General features: G+C 40.2%; 1 protein-coding gene across 4 annotated transcripts in view; it reads left to right on the forward strand.

Moving 5' to 3' along the window:
* LOC143339827 (E3 ubiquitin-protein ligase HECW1-like) overlaps positions 1-17,861 on the forward strand; it is an 85,585-nt gene that overhangs the window by 30,858 nt on the left and 36,866 nt on the right. For all 4 annotated transcript variants that reach the window (XM_076761315.1, XM_076761312.1, XM_076761314.1 and 1 more), the window contains 2 exons: positions 5,016-5,091; positions 8,304-8,473. In XM_076761315.1, the coding sequence (XP_076617430.1) occupies positions 5,016-5,091; positions 8,304-8,473 (246 nt within the window). The remainder of the gene's footprint in view (positions 1-5,015; positions 5,092-8,303; positions 8,474-17,861) is intronic.

The raw sequence follows: 17,861 nt of genomic DNA on the forward strand, positions 1-17,861 counted from the left end.
TGCACTTATCATAGTGACATAGAGTCGATCAATCAAACTTTATTTTTATAGCGCCTTTTGTAAAGTTAGTGCGACTCTAAGTGCTTTACACATCATAAGGTGATAGTAAGACAGTATCAATATAAACAGTAATCGGAACTAATGGACATGAGACATGAAAATGATCAAAAATATGATAGTAAAAGCAATAAACTAGATAAACTAATCAATGATAACAGACAATAACAATGTAGATAGAAGGAAGTAAAACGTGACTACAAGATAAATGATTAAATGCAGTATTTATTGGCCATAAAACTTTCTAATCAAAAGTCATGCTAAAGAGGTGGGGTTTGCGTTTAAAGGTATCAAAGGTGTAGCCTGGGGATCTGTGCCTGCCTTTGAGGATGTCTGTCCAGTACCCCTCCCTGAGCTTGAGGCATCTGACTCTTTCACTTCCTCTAGTATCCAAACCATGGCATCTGTATCTATAACTCTCCCATCCTGCCAGATAGTGCCAGGCCGCTGGATAACCAGGGTTCCCAGTGCAAATTGGCTCATGGTCACATGATAAATTGCCTTATGAAAATCTTCAAATGAATTTTTTGTGGAGCAGCAGTACCACATTACTTATCAGCATATCAATATTGCCATTGCCCTTCGAAAACCTATATCAGTCAGACCCCGTTATCAAGAGGGTGTCCAGCTGAGGGATTGGATTTCAGCGTTCGCCTTCCCATTCTGCTGCTGTGGGCCCCTGGAAATGCTGATGGGCCCAGAACTTGATCTGTACTTGCTTCCTGAGGACAAAGGAATAAAAATAACCGCCATAGGAAGAGAGACAGAGAGGGAGGGAGGAGTAGAGATAGCAGAGGAGAGTCCACTCCAGGTAAGTCATTCAGGTTTTTGGAGGCGAGGGATGGAAAGCGCCAGGTCAAACTTCAGGAGGCAGACACAACAAAGAGGGACGAGGAGGAGACTGAAGGAGATGGACAGACAGGAAAGCAGTGGAGGGAGATTTGTCCGCTTTGCCTGTTTACTCTAATCAGTCAGAACTGTCAGCTGCTGCAGAGAGAGAAGACACAGCATTTGTTTTTGGATATGTGTGATGGACGGCATGTGTCTCCAGCTGGGACTTCTGTCTCCCAGTCATCCTGAGAGAAGGAGCGGGAGGAGGATGAGGCTCAGCTGGATAGCCTGGGTAACGATAAAGATTCACTCTGTCCACGTCTTTCTCTTTCCTCACATGTGACAGCTCCTTCATTCAGCCACCTTCTCCTTTGTTTTCTTGCAGCATCTTGAGAGACACGTATGTTAGATTGTTGGGGTCTTGAGGTTGATCTATGTCACATTCAGAGTGTGTTAACTGTCTAGCTGAACTTCTCAAGTATGATATGACACATGATAAAACACTATTAGAATATAATGTTATAAAATATGATATTTATGAGATATTGGTGGTGTTCATTTTTTTTTCTCAAGTGTCTAATTTAGTGCATTGTGTAACTTATTCTATATTGTTGATCAGTATGTTAAATCTAAATTAAAGGAATAGTTCAACATTTTGCCTTAATTTTAGCTGTTTCTCTCAGAGTGAGATGAGAACTTTGTGTGTTAAATATGGAGCTGGAGTCAGGGTGTGATTAGCTTAGCTTAGCTTAAAGACTGTAATTGGGGGGAAACAGCCTGGGTCTGTTCAAAGCGAAAAAAAAAAAATGCCTTCCAACACCTCTGAATCTCACTAAATGACAAGTTGTGTGTCATTTGTTTAATCCGTATACTAACAAATGTAAAAATGACAATTTGTGGTCACATGCAGAAACTTTTCTTTGACAAACAGCAGCTGGGTGCACTGACTGGATCTCCTGTCATGAGTGAGGTCGACAGGGTTTGCCTGTCCACAGACTGACACCTAAATTCTGCTCATCAAATCAACTATATCTGAGAATAGGTGAAGGTATTGTATAGAATACTGGGCAGATAGATGAACTATTGTTTACCATAACCTCAGAGATAATAACGCCAGTTGATATTAGATGACAGGATATTTGTAATAGTGAACTTCAGTAGAAATGTATTCATTATTAATAAACATAAATCATTAATTAAACAGAAAGTCACTGGATCTGAAACAGAACTGTGCACAGTTTAATATTCTATTTTGGTATCTTTTAAGCAAAAAATACAACTCCTGTTCTTGTTGTTCACCTGTATGTGATGGCTTTTATTGTTTGCCTGGGCCATCTTGCTATGATTAGACTTGGTGTTCAGATGTGTAAGGGTCAAAAAATACATTAGAAAGTGTTTACAACAAGATTTTTGTTTTGTTTTTCATAACTGCACATGCACATACAGTGCTGTCTTTATGGGCTCTAACAAAGGCTCAGTTTATAGTATAGTTAAGTGTCTCGATAGTAAACATCCTGGATGATCCTAACTTCCATTTTTTCCTCTAGTGTCAGAACCACTTGGTTATCTCCAGTGAAAGGCATGTAACACCAGGCCCATGACTGCTACTGACTGATCAACATCAAATGATGACATTTGACAAACCATCCCCAGCAGGCTTACTCTCAACACTGAGCTGACACAACCTCCTCTACCCTGCGTCTCTGTCCAGCCGCTCTAACTGAGTTAGACCACTCAGCCTCTCTGTCTTAAAAGGCACTGGAATGTATTAAAATATCTTACACCCACTCAAACAGAGGTTGGAGTCTTGGTCTATCTGACCTGTAATCAGATGTGGATCCACTTTGTGAATGCAGGCTGTCTTGTCATGGTTGTGGGGAGGGGTGCTTTTATTGTGTAAAATCTCACTCTTCCTACATCATTTAAGATTCTTGCCACACTTAAGAGATGCTGATGAATTGTACATACTGTTCCTTTTAGATTTTTAAAGCGCCTGAGCATTCGGTCTTCCTCTACTTTCTGCAGCAGGATGGTAGATTATATAAAGTGTGTTACAGATGCCTGAAGTTGTCATTTGGTTTATCTGTGAGATTAGAATCACTGAGGAGACCCATGCTGGCACTTTTCTTTCTGACTGTACTCCGCAAGGCAGATTAGCATCTCATTAAAATGAATTGGTCCAAACATCTGTCATTTCCTTTATCCCTTTATCTTGTTGTTCCCACTGCCATTTTAATTATTTATTTATTTTCCCCAGCCAGTTGCATAAGCATTCAGAGCTTATATAGAGTTAGAGATTTGAGGAAAAACTGCAGCTTTTTTTTTGAAGACTGTTTACATGTTCTATACTGCCTCCATCTCACTGCTTAACATCCTGTGGTGTCATACTGCTTTTACATCGATGGTTTAGCAAATTAGCAGAGTGTATAAGATGACATTTTGTTCCTAGTCACTATGAAATGAAAAGGTAATTTTTTGTAAAGTAAAAATGAACGCATATGTCACATTAATGGCAAAATCACTCATTCGTGTTTATATGATTATTAGTTTTCTCAGAACATGGTTTCTAATACCTCTATTACTCTTTGTAGCACCACTGTCATATCAAAATTACCTGCTGATAGCGTTTTGTTCCATGTCAAAGTATCTTCATAAGACTAAAATTGTGTTGCCATGCCAGCAGCTCTATGAGACGCTGCTGTGAGCTAAATGCCAACTCCAGCATCCTAACATGCTCACAACAGTAATGTCTTGTTGATATTTAGGATATATAATGTTTAACATGTTCACCATCTTAGTTTAGCATGTAGCCTGCTAACATTTGCTAATTATCGCTGGTCACAAAGTAGAGCTGTGGCTGATGGGAATGCTGTTCGTTTTGCAGGTATTTGATCATAAGCCAAAGTATTGATCAGTCAGAAACTTTGACCTGATGATGGCACTTGATGGAAAGTTGAGGGATCACCAAATTAATGATAACTCATCTTCAGGGGAACATGAACGTTTGTAGCAAATTTCATGACAGTCCATCCGCTAGTTGAGACATTTCAATCAGAAGCAAAAATATCAGCTTTCCTGTGGTGCTCAAGGAAGAGTCAAGAGAGCACCATTGACTAGATGATCCATCCTCTGGGAACAATGAATATCTCTTCCAAATTCAATGGCAATCCATCAGGTAGTCTTGAGACATTTGAGACATTCTACAAAAGTCAGTCTCATTGAGATGCTAGTTTACACACGGCACTAATGATTCCTGCTCTTATGTAGGATTATATGTTATTATTTATCCCCTCAGGATTATGACCAGGTGCCTGCAAAACTAATGACATGTAAGCTGTATTTTGTGCTTTATGCTAATTAGCAAATGTTAGAATGCTAACATGCTCAACAAAGATGATGATGATTTAGGAAAAAAATAAGAAATTGCTCCTGAATGTGCTCCAATATTCACATAAGTCATAAGTCATGTTTGACTGGGTTCACCGTGTAAGGGACGTCCAGCAAGATATTTTCACTGTGTGGTGGAGCTTGGCACGGCAATGTTTACACTCTCCTCCGCTTCTTCCTCTCTCCATCGGCTCTTCTGTGTCTCCCCCCTCCACCCATGTTCCTCCTCTTACTGGCTGTAGAATCAATGTCAGGATAATGAAGACAGAGTATTGATCGCAGGACGCTGACAGGCTGGCTGAAAATGGAGCTTTAAAAAGGCCGTGTTGAAATGAGATTGGATGTTTTGGCCCTGCCGAAGCATTCATGTGTCTGGACACAGGTTATGTCTGATATCTACGTGTTTTGGAGAGATAAAGAACAGTTTGCACATTGTCAGTTTTATACTCTTAAATCAATCATAAATGTATTCATAGTGTATTTAATTGCTATTAATTTTTGCGATTCGGTTTTACTTTTACTTTGCTATGTTCTCTCTTTACTTGTGTTCTGTTATGTGTTTCTTGTATATCATTATTTGGCTGCAGTGACCCATTTTCCTCGTGGGCATCATTAAAGTTTCATCTTACAGCATAGCAGGGAAGACGCTGGTGTAGAAGAGAGGGAAGGATTGAGTGTGTTTCCTTGTTCTTTTCATTTGAGGACAGTTCTTAACTCCTCATGTCTGTCTGTGTCCTCAGGTATTAAAGCCAGTGGTTAGTCCTGAAGTCAACCATGGACTGGGCAACAGGAGACTCATTAACTTTTCCCTGTCAGGTAGGACACTGGCATCTGTCATGCTGATCTCAGTCCTGCATTGCTTTACTTCAACACTCAAAGCTTCTTAATTAATGCGTTGACACACATTGTCCTCATCTGACCCTCCCCTTGAACTGCAGCTCTGTCTATCACTGTCTGTCATTTTAATATTGTCTCTCTGAAAGCAGGGTGTGCTCAAATCATTGCCAGCCCAGCTGATTAACCATGACTTTAAATACTGTATCAACACTGAAATTGAATATGAGTAACATATCACTCCACCTGTTTCAGTTGGATTATTATTTTTTTTAATGATTATATTTCTGATATTTATTTGCATCGTCACCTTATTAACATTTGATTCTTTTCACAGTAGTATGTAGTGTTTGTTGCAGCAGCAGTTCTTTGCCTTTTGCATAGAATATTGAGCAGTTCTCACCCCCATTCTGAAGTTTTAAGGATCATCTTTTTTGTCAGGTTTCTAAGCTGATTTATGGACGTTTGTTTGTGATGAACATTGGAAGTAATGATATTCTCAGATAAGTGTGTAAGTCAGAACCAAAGAAAAAGTAGCTTAGAGTACCGTAATTGCCTCCATGGGCTGTGTGTCACAGCTGCTGCACGTGCTGACTGTGCTGATGCACAGCCAAATCAGCTGCCAGACTATAGTAAGTGAATGACATGCACCTGTGCCTTTTATCTCACACAGTATCTTCACCTCACATCTCTCCCCTCAGCCCCTTGGGAGACACACTTCATAGTTTGAAAACCCCTGCTACAGACAAAACAACCACAAGAATGACTAGTACACACTCGTGAAGACAACATCATGTTTACTTTGACAGTGTCAAGAGTTCTTCATTTTTCCTGACCACCACAGATATTGGAAATCCAGATACACTGCCTCCAACATTCATCCATAATTTTAAGAACCGTAGTTCTATACATTACTCTGTTCTTGAAAGTGACGGAGAGCATGTGACTGGCCGTGGTTTGGGGAATCTAGACATGAATGCTGGATACGAGCTGATCATTGTTCATCGCTAAGTCGCTCTTTAGTTGATAAAGCTGATTGATTGCTTTTGGATATAAGGTCAGGTCAGTGTTTTGAGTATGCATGATTAATGCAGTCTTAGAAGAAAAAAACAGTGGCATACACACCTTAAGACCACCTTCACTGGATTTTTCCTGAAATCAAAAATAGCGTTGAGCATTGGCAGAATTCTCTGTTCTCTCTCACTGGAGAGTTCTGTCATTCCCTCCATCGGAGCGGTGTATATGTAAATCATCAGCATCCTCATACAGAACATGTTAGTCCTTCAAGCTTCCTCAGACCTGACTGTCAGCACATTAAACACGTGCTTACATGTAAATCTACTTGAGTTTTCTCAGCTATTACATTTTGGCAAAATCTCATTCCCTATGTGGACAACAAGGATAGAACTCATTAACTGCGTGTTTAATAAAGTCTTCTGTTAGACTTTTACAATCAGCTGATTGTTTCCTTCCAGACATACGTTTTTAAGTGGGCGTTTGGACCACTGATGCCAGATTACACTCTCTTTTTAATTGTTCACGGTGTTAAACTGTTATGGACTGTTTCTTTCAATCAGTGGAGATATTTTTTTTTGCTACTTTCTAAAAAAAAACAAAAAAAAAAAACAGTTTCTTGATTGTAGCAGAAACATTTGCACACTTCCCATTAGTTCCATTTTTGTTCACTTGCAGTTTACGTAAGTGTTTGTGTGAAGTGAAATCAAGCTACATTGACTCATTGACTCGCTCAGATCGAGTGCTTGAGTGCAGTTTTTTCCATGTTGAATCTTACATCACTCTTACATCATATATCACCACAGATTCAGGGAAAGGATCCTCCTTTGGCTGCCTTTACAAGTCAGATTATGCACACACCACTTAGAATTCAGCCTCAGTCCCAATCAGCCAAAGACAAAACACCCTTGACAGAGTTAAAAGAAAAAATCACGTGCAGATCTCAATGGCAACAGCATGCCTGTGAGGATGTCCTTCACGCGTCATAGTATTTTTCCAGTATAGAAGCCCATAGTATTCTTACAAAAACGTCTATATGACAAGCACATGCCACCGCACACAAGGGCCTTTCTTAACCCAGCTCTTACCTGCTGACTGTGTCAGTGGTCTCATGTAATGCACTTTTCATTCACAACCACTTCTCTCCAGCTGAAGGCAGCCCTGGGCTGGACGAAGGAGCTGGATTCATCTTTCTGGAAGAATGATTATGGATCAAATTGAGTGTAACTGGCCCACTCAAAATCAAAACGGGCTGTAGCCAAGATTTTAGAATTACTGTTCTGAGGTCACGAGTCCCCCAGTGGTTGTTGACGTTCTCCTCTGTAGAGTTCATCCATCAGTGAGTTTGTTGTTTTACTCACCTGTCTGAATGTCATTCTCAGAGCTTTGTGCACCGTGAAGCAGTCCAGGTTTAACTTCACTGCTCACTCATTCTCAGTGCGGAATATAACCGTCCACTCAGCCTGTCTGTTCCACTGCCTCCTCCAAGTTTTCAGCCATTTTGACCATCACAGGTGTGACAGGGTTCTTTGTCAACAACAGCAGTAAGACCTCACACACCTCACTGAATGCCTTTGCTGGAGGATCCACCATTCGCATTTACCCAGACCCCACACTTGTCACTTAACAACATGGGTGTGTTTGATTTGGGTCTCTCAGCATGTTCTCCTGATGGTGCATTAAATCAGCGATTAAGTAAGGTGAATGCAACCTCTTTCTAACTATGCCAGTGCATAAAAATGCTAACTATAACCATTCCCATAATGACATGATCCTTCCTTTTATTGCTTTTATGACCTGCTAGCCTGCGGGTGACGGCATCCTTCGTACCCCTGTCACTCAGCCGGTGTCAGGAGGTATAAGGGCTGTCTCCCACAGTGTTAGCTGACTGCAGCGTCTCCTCTGTGGAGCTCGGCCATCCTGTGGCTGCAGACACACCAGCGGCTTCACCTCTTCTGCTGTATTCTCACACAGTTTATCAGGACTTATTCATGTGGCTCATGTTGTTACTCTGTAATGGATGTGGCTTGAAATGAAGCAAAGTACTGCTTGACACAATAATTATTATAAGAAGAAGTGAAATTACAAATTTTCAGCTACAAGGCACAAATGAAAATCCTGGAGAAACAGTTTTGTGTCATTCGCTGCTCCTTCTTTGCTTCCATGCCCCCCTCTTTCAGACCTCCAGGCAGTTGGTTTGAAGAAGGGGATGTTCTTCAATCCCGACCCCTACCTGAAGCTCTCCATCCAGCCTGGAAAGCACAGCATCTTCCCCTCGCTGCCACACCACGGCCAGGAGAAACGCTCCGGAGTGGTTTGCAACACAGTCAACCCACAATGGAGCACAGAGGTACATACACACACGCACACACACACACACACACACACACTCACCAGCACGCTTTCTTGCACATGTTGATATACTTCCACACTATATTTAGACATTTAAATTGTTTCAGCTCCATGAATCTGTATTAACACTGTGTCTTGTGCCTTCCGGGTTGTTGGCTGTGCCAAATGTCAACTCAAGTCTCACAGACCTTAGCTTAAAGTTATGCTATCCTAAAATAAGGATAATTTACTGTGATCTATGAAATTCAACACATTTGTATCAGTAAAATATTGTACATTAACTTAACCAGTGAAATGTTATTCCCTGTTACTTGGTTTTGGCATTTCTTTCATTACAACATCCAAAAGCACAAAAGTCTGACTTTTCCACTGTTTGAAGGGGTCAGAACCTGCTGCAATATGATGGCAGCAGAGACGCACCTCAAAGACAGATGCATCATGTACTGAATACGTGGAGGAGTGAGTTGAGCTAGATGACATGAGAAAATGAAGCAGTATTTTCTAATTATCAACCAAAACCCCAAAAGAGCCCACGAGGAAGAAATAAAGAGCTTCAGTTCTGCTCATAGATCCTAGTTGTGGCCAATGACTTGAACCTTGGATTCTAGTTTTTCATGTCTGTTTAAATGATGGACTGCATTACTTGGTGGTTTTTAAAGATGGTAACAGACATTTTGTGCTCATGCTACAAAACTTTTAACTCCTGTAGCACCAGCAAAAAAGTGAACATGTCACTGCACCTGCTTTAGTTTAGTTTAGCTATATCATTTGATGTGTAACGTTAATATTAGTTTACCTTGGCCGGCCCTGCCATAACATGGCAGGCTGACAGAGACATAACGTTACTGCAATACTGTACAGGGTACAGCGTATTAGTCCAACAGGCCACTTACTGTCTATGTAATTGGTGATTCTGCAGATGCATGCAGGTGAATAATGCACTGAATAAGACTTTGAATTAAAGCAGTAAATTGTAATATGTCAAATTATTTTTTACATAGATTCCACTCATACTGGAATGTTTATGTGTGATTCCATGATGTGTGATGTAAGATAAATGTAGGAGTAAAAATCAAAGATGTTTTTCTGTGCATTGATGGAAAACAAGCAGCAGCAGTCTTAACAGTATAGCACAATTTTGTGCAGGATAATTTGTCTTAGTATTGAATTGTTATTGAAAGGATTTTTGAAAGACAAAGAAAATCCTAAAATTCTCAGATTGCCAATATAAACCTTGTACAACAGAACACACAAAAGGGATGATGGGGCGCTCCTTTGGCTTCAGCTGTAGAGTAATAGGATCAATGTAATCCATGAAAATCATGTTTGCTGTGTGGAAAACAAGATCAGCCAATTGATTTTCTCATTTAGGACTTTTTCTTGGAAACCATACGTTTGTGGAAAGTTTAAACCAACCAGACCTGCTGTTGATGCTAGATTTGGGACATGAGCGAATAGGCTTAAATAATGTAAATATGTAACACTGCATAGAGGAATTACTTAACAAACACAAATTCAGCATAAACTAAAGCTTTGCCAAAGGAATAACTTATTTCATAAATACATGAAATTCAATGCAATGCATGTATGAAGAGCTGTCCATTTCAAATAGGTCGGCGAGTTGATGAAGTATCATCAAGTGACGCTAAAAAAAGTCTGAGTTTACTCATTTTCAACCCGATTTTATTTTCCTACACAGCCAAAATATGATGTGTTTCCTGCTGCGAGAGGACCTTGATCACCAAAGTCTGCAGTGAACAAGGTCGTCTTGCGATTACAGCTCAGAAAATCTTTCGGTGGAAATAAATATGGATAAATTCATGGATTATTTTCAACAGAACAAAACAATAACCTGAGCTAACCTGAGGAGTCACAGCCCAGCTCAGAGGCAGGATTTCTTTATAAGCAAACACACATGACAGGCATGATCAGTTTTCCTGTAGGCGTCATTATAAAGATTCATTTATTCCATGGATTTATTACAATGTCCTGTACTCTTGTGTCAGAGCCACTTTATTTCAATCATCTTGGTTCATTTCCACCAGTCCTTAATGATCTTTCTACTTAAAGCTAATGGCTCCTAGTTTGATGCTGGGCCTCATAAGAATGGCATTTAAGGTGAGTAATACCACTAATGTCAGCCCCTGTCATGTAACCTAATAATGTGTTCCTCCAGAGCCGCCAGTACATCATAATCAGTGTCACTGAAGGACACTGTCATTCATTCCTCTGAGTGTGCTCTATTAGAACAAATCACGAAAAAGACCAATTATCTTAATACTGTAACTTTGTTCACAAATGTTAATAAATGTCCATATGATTAAAAATTTGTGCTGGACATTAGTTACTCCAAGACCTTCAAATAAAAAGTATCCCTTCACCAGAAACCTCTGGACAGATTGATGATTGTATGTCATGCTCTATTAGTTGTGTCCTGAAATACAAACACTGCAAGCTAAAGATAAATACCAAAACTAAGATAACATGTTATTGGCATTTTCCTTTTAGCTGCGGTCATATTTAGATTAGAGATGACACGACAAGTCGATTAGTCAATTATTGATGGACAGAAAATGAATATTATGCATGTATTGTTGACATGATGTTTTAATATTAAGTTAGTTGTTTCATTCAAATGTCAGGATTTCCTGACATCCAACACTTATAATAGGAATTTTTCACAATTTTCTGACATTTTACTGACAAAACTATTAAGTAATCAAGAAAATAATCAGCAGACTAATCATTAACCAAATTTGCGCTGCAAAAAGTCTCTGTACATAAAAGAAATTTAGTCTTTTTGAGTCCGAATTAACTTGATAAAAGACATTTGAATTTTTCTTCATCGGAGAACCATTTCTAGAGGGCCAGCAGCCCAGCACTATAACTCAGTGTGGAGATATGAGGGTGATGTTTCATTGTCCATTAAAACCCCAGCAGCAGAACTCTGAGCAGGTTGTTGACAGGATTTCTTATTCAGTTGTTGAGCTGATAGAAAAACACCTGAACTGCCAATTAGATGTGTCTGTTTGAGGCTATGATTGCAGTCAGAGATATTACCAAGACTGCTGCCTCTGTGAATCAGAGTGAGATAGTGAGCCAAGCCTGTCTGTCAGTCACAGCACAGATTAGATTATAGGCACTTCCATATTATCACTTTATAAAGTAGTTTAGGCTAATCTGTTAGCAGGTGGACGTCCATTTACACCTCCAGCAGACACAGAGCAATATTAGCATCTTTAGCTGCTAGATTATCCTCTTTATTCTCCGTTCTCCACCTAGTCACTAACTAGTGTTATTGGCCGGGTAGAGCACAGAAACCTGGCTCAACCAACCATTGGCTCAGATAAGCCACCTTTACTCTGGCTGATAATGTGTTTTCTCAGGATCTGCTGCAGTCAGTCAATGCTGTCATCTTTGTGGTCTTGGAGTTACTACTATGTTTATTTTTTCGTATTTAAGGCATTAAAGTGAACATTATTCTGTAATTGTTGAGGGAGAACCTGACATGGTAGGGACAGGTGAGATGGACGTGTTGGACCATAACAACACCAGGAATGACCCAGTGCTTTGTGCTTGGAATCATGTGGAACTGCTTTCTGTCTGAATGCAGTGTCTGTCTTAAAATGTTATACTGCGCAGTCTTTTCCCTTTATTATGTCCCTCAGGAGACTCCATACACTGATTTAATGCCGAGTCCCTCTTGGCAGCATCCACTCAGGCTCAAAAGCCACTTTCCTTTTCCAAACGGCTCCCATGTTGAGTGCAGCTCAGTTTGCTTGGCAGTAATGTACTGTATAATTCTAATGGGTCTCCATACCATGCTAGCACAGTCAGCATACTTCCCACACTGCAGCAGTACAGTGCAGATTTAAGAGATGATTCTGGATCAGTATATAATGAAATAAAATGATGACATATTTTTAGCACAGTAAAAATCTGGTATAATACTGGAAAGTACTTTCCATGGAACTGAATACTTTATGCAGATATATTCTATAAATAGTGATCCTATAAAGTGTTTTGAATAATGAATGTAGGGTTATATTTATCCTAATTTGCCAGTATATTAGATCAATGTTGACCTTCATTAATGCCATTTACTGGACTTCTAGTGTGCAGGCTCTGATATGGTGTGATTGATAGTTTGTCAATGATAGTGAGCAGTAGAGTTCTACTCTTCTGTCGTGTGACAGATGTTTAAGAAGCTTTTTAATTTGGACACTGCAGTGCTGATAAAGTTCAGAAGTTGTGGACAAGCCCCAGAGGGCCCCCTTATGATTGTCACCTATGTGTAGATTTAGTCTATATCAGAGAAGCTGTGCTGGATGGTCGGGGGTCGGTGACCCTCTACCAGTTGTCCCAGTGACAGCTAGATTGGATTTGAGTTTTCTGTTGGCAATCACATCACTTTTCTGTGTGAGTTTTGTACAGTGCGCTCTTTTGCCTCAGGGTACAACATTCTGGCCTAATTGTCATATTAGCAATTAGATTTTTCTGCCATTGTGGACATTTTGGAAATTGGTGCAGGGAGAATAGCCAGTGTGTGGCTGGCAGTAAGGATGGTGATAACAGCAGGAGCAGCTACCCCACACACGGGTCAAAAATGATTCATCAGTGGATGCCTGAATTTCTTCATAGCAAGTACTTAAATGACTATCTAGCGCTGTTATTAAGTCATCAGTACTTAGCTTAACTTTCACAGCAGTGACCTTAGCTGCAATGGAATAACTTAGACAATAAAATCTCAAGACTGTTGTGATGTTTAGTCAAGAAAATGACATCAAGATTAGACAATCCAAATCAAAATCAGACTTAATTCACCCAGTATACAAGGAATTTGTTTTGATGCAGGTTTCAGAATAGCAGAATGAAGAAATAAGATGACAATGAAAAAGAAAAATATGATAGAAGATTCAAGGGTGCAACAGAAGGAATCAGCCAAGATTAAAGTATAAATATGTGATAGCCCAAGCCCACTTTGACCAATCAACATTGTCCTTCATATTTTGGTTACTTGCCACCAGAGCATGCACACCTAAATTAGTAAAGTTCTGTTCACTGGATTTTGAGCTACATGTCTTTGGTGTTTGTGCCTCCCCCAAAGTTCGACCTTGAAATGCTTCAGATGAGAGCTAATTTATGAGTTACAGCCATGTTCTTGTTGCACCCTGCATCTTGAAAAGCTCTTTAGTTGATGGCAGCCATGTTTTGTGACTGATTTGCTGTCTTGTAATAGAATGGTGTATCTCAGTCGTGCTGTGCTGGAAACCCATGGTCATGGGTAGTTCTCTTCATGTTACTGTTGTCCATCATGGTGGACTTTTATGGTCCAAGACGCTTTTTTTGTTGAGCACATTGAGCTGAACTTGAACTGAATTTCCAATCAGTCAGACTCACTCAGTGTTAGGGGCGTGGCCTTTACAAAATTATGTTTTGGGCCTTAATTACAGCACCATCATATGGCTGATTGGGCTCATATTTCTTGCACATCATTTTCAGTTTCAGCTCATGGCAGTTAGAGCCAATGTGACAGAAAATGGGGATATTCACATTTGAGATGTGTATAATGTACTTAACAGAAGAAAAGTATGATTTTAAATGGAGGTCTGAAGACATTGTGGACATTTTAGAAACAATAAAATGTTGAAATTTGATAGTAGATGTAAATGTGGTTGCCATATTGCAGCCTAACCAGGAGTCCAAATGACACGTCCTTTTTTGGCCAAACCAGACCTCAACACTTTCACCTTATGAGTGTAATGGAGGCATAATAATATCACTATACATCCAAAGTACAGCTCAGTGAAAATGACCTTTATGAGTGTGTAAAGATCAATAGCTTTGATGTGGAGAGAGGCATGAAAACTGACACTGTCTACCTTTTTGCATGTGAGAGACACAGTATCTTTCACAGACCCTAGCTTAGCCAATCACAGTAGTGCAGCGTTAATGTCACTGGGCCCCCATGGAGAAATGATCTTACTGTCTGTGCACCATATAATAATTCAGAAGCCAGTTGCTATAGCTGTGACCATGGCTGTAGAAACTCTTATGCTTAAGCGATTTCCTCATCTCTCTCTTTACTGTATCTCTCGCTCAGGAACATGGACATTTGAATGACATCAGGTCTCCTGTAATCAGGGTTCTAAATTAACACCCGCCAACCCGCCAAATGCGGGTTAAAATTCATATTGGCGGGTGTAAATAAAAACTTACTAGCCAATTTGGCCGGTAATGCATTAGGCAATCATGTCAGTCAGAGGCGCTCTACAGTTCTTGGTCATTTGTCCCCCTGACAGTCCGTCCTACATTTCCCATGAACACTGTCGTAATGCTACGTGATGACGTACAAGACGCCCATTGGCTGTGCGCAGGCACACTACAGTCTGTAGTGCAACCGGTGCGAGAAACCACGGAAACGCAAACACAAAGAAGAAGAAGAAGAATGAACTGCGGCGTATAAACTGTAAAAAAGGAGACTGAGCTAGCTAAAAGTAAAAAGTAAAGTTAAACTAAATGCTGCGGTGGTTGGGACAGACGTCTGGGGGCGAGAAGAGGAAGGAGGCAGGGGATGAGAATGTCGACAAAGCGTGCGAAACGAAGACAAGAAAGTTTAACGCTAAATGGCTGACAGGTCGTGAATGGCTTGTGTTTGATCACGAAAATGCCGTCATGTTTTGTAAGGATTGCCGCATGTACACGAAAGAAAAAAACAAGACGAATAATTTTGTGGTGGGGACTAATAATTTTAAAGTCGAGGCAGTAAAGGACCATGAGAGTGCCCGAAGTCATCAGGAGAGCCTAAGGAGTCTGCAATACTGACTGCTGCACTATTTGTGTTTTCTAGTTGTACATACATAATTCAATTTATTACCAATGCAATTTTTTGCAAGTGTTTAAGTCATGGCTGTTACTTATATATAGTTCTTATTAAAGAAGGAAAGTAGAAACACTTTAAGTTGAAAGGAAAAATACATTTTATTAGGAATGTCATGATACTAAATACTTACTGGAAAAATGTCTTTTATAAAATAATAAATCTGACAGCATTTTTTGTTTGTATAAATTAAATGTTTGCACTTTCTGTGTATATTTTGTTTCATGTGTTGTACTTTCTGTGCATTTTTCATGCCAACAATGTAAATAAAATGATCAAATGCAATTAGTGGCACTCATAATCTCTTATTTTCACCGGGAAAAAAGTTGGCTAGTGGAAATTCTGATTGGCTGGTAACTTTAGAAGATCACCAGCCACATTGGCTGGTGATCAAAAAAGTTAGTTTAGAACCCTGCCTGTAATGTCAGGAGGTCAGGAAGAAATGGGGGCAAAAGACCTGTAATACCATGACAGCAGTATTTTATTTTGTGGAGTTTGGTGAGGAAGAAAAAGAACATTGACATGTGACAGCTGCTGGCTTTACAGCCATATGTTGTCATGCTAATGAAATGGTGCTCTGTATGCCCAGGCATATCATACAGTACAGTTTTTGTGGCTGATGCAGTTCTTTCCCCAGCTTAAGGGAACTTCCATCAGTTTTACATATCAAAGCCTGTTTCCTGGTGTAGGGGAGCATTGATGCATATCGAAAAAAAAGTTGTATAATATTTGTGTCTCCAGAGAGGGCTGTGTGCAGTCTGATAAATGTCCTCAAGTGGTGTAACTTGGGTCATCATCTGTTGAGGACCATCTGGGTGTGCGGAGTTATAAAGGAGTGAGCTAACCAGACCTCTGTGGCCCACTCCTCATTTCTGCTTGAGGCTAGCGGCTTCAACACACCTCAGTCTGCCACCGAACTGTCAACTGTCAAGTTGCATTTAGAACTGCTGAATGTGTGGAGTAAAAAAGACAGCATCTCTGGTTCTGCTGCATCGATTTCGGGAATCAATGCGGCTTCTAGATCCTCAGCTAAATTTATTCTCAAAGGACCAGTAGATATTTTCAAAACCTCTTGCAACGAGAACTTAGCTTGTGAGATTTAGGCTGACTGTGAAGCTGGCTGGCTAGCTAAAGATGGATAGCTCCAGTGGTGCTACAGGAGAGCTATGCATTTTTATGTACATTGAAGTCATAGAAATTACATTGTCCTGGTGATGTCATAGTGATGTCATCAGGGTTATCTCATCTTGGAATTTGGGACTACAAATTCTGAAAGATGTGGGCCTTTATTGGAGAGTGAGGGGTTAATGAAGAGACAGGTTTGTCGAGTTCATCTGTCAGGTTGCATTATGGGAAATAAAGGATCCACTGTTTTTGGTCAGAAAACATCGGCCTCTGCTGCAAAGATTTGGACTCTGTTTAATCTGGCTTTCACAAGTGTCCCAACTTAATGGCAGTGCTGTATTGGTGGATGCTCTCTTTAAACCTTGCCTCTGACTGGTACATGATCCCATGAGCAGCTTTTAAATGTTTCTCCTTTCCTTTGGTGTCAGTTGTTTGATAAATTTGTCTTATTTTTTATTAGCAAGCAACTTTTTTACTCCTAAACTGCCTCCTAACAGCCTTCTTAAGAATAAATCTCTTCTCGCTTCCAAATGATAAATTCAGGCTCAACTTCCCTTATTCCTCCCATTTCTCGTCTACTCATCCTATCCCTATTCCCATTCCTCCTGTCCTCTGCTCCTCCTGCACAGCTTCATTTCACTCCTCTTCTTACAGTTTATCATTGTATTGTGCTTCTCAACAGCTCACGCTCCTTCCTCCTCCCAGCCTCTCCTCTCTCTCGCTCCTGCACAATCTCACCGTCTTTATTGAGTTTGTCCCGCATCCTCCTCTCACAAACACACACTTTTGCTCCGTCTGCTCCCTTCTGGCTCATCTTGTAAATTATTCACTCCAACTCCTTTTCATCCTCCTCCTTTATCACCCTGCACACTGATTCCCCCAGCCCAGCCTTTCTTTCTCTTCTCTACTCATTTTTCTATCTTAGCAACACAATGTCATTTCATTTCAGCCCATGCAACCAGCTGCACTTTTGAAATTTCAGTGCGCTCCTTCCCTCATTTCAGTCCCTTTTCTTGCACTGTTATTCCCCCATTCATGCCTCCTTTTATCTCTTTTCATCTGTCCTCCAGCGCTAGAAATTAAAATTAAATATCACAAGAACAACCACATCAGAAAACCAAACCCAGCCAATTTGATACACAGAATCACTGCCTGCAGTGCTGGTTAAAGGACAACTCAGTTTCAAGGTTATCAGAGGACAGCAACTAAAATCTACTATAGCAGCTAAAGTTAATGCAAGCACACACACGTTCATTGAGGTTTCACTTAAATATGTGTAGCTGAAAACTCAAAGAATAAAGCAAGTCAACGTTATATTGACGAGTAGACGTAAATTGGATTTTTCTCAATAATTCGTGTTTCTTCTGACACAGTTATCTTC

Source organism: Chaetodon auriga, chromosome 21 (genome assembly GCF_051107435.1).
Source record: "Chaetodon auriga isolate fChaAug3 chromosome 21, fChaAug3.hap1, whole genome shotgun sequence".
NCBI classification, from domain to species: domain Eukaryota; kingdom Metazoa; phylum Chordata; class Actinopteri; order Chaetodontiformes; family Chaetodontidae; genus Chaetodon; species Chaetodon auriga.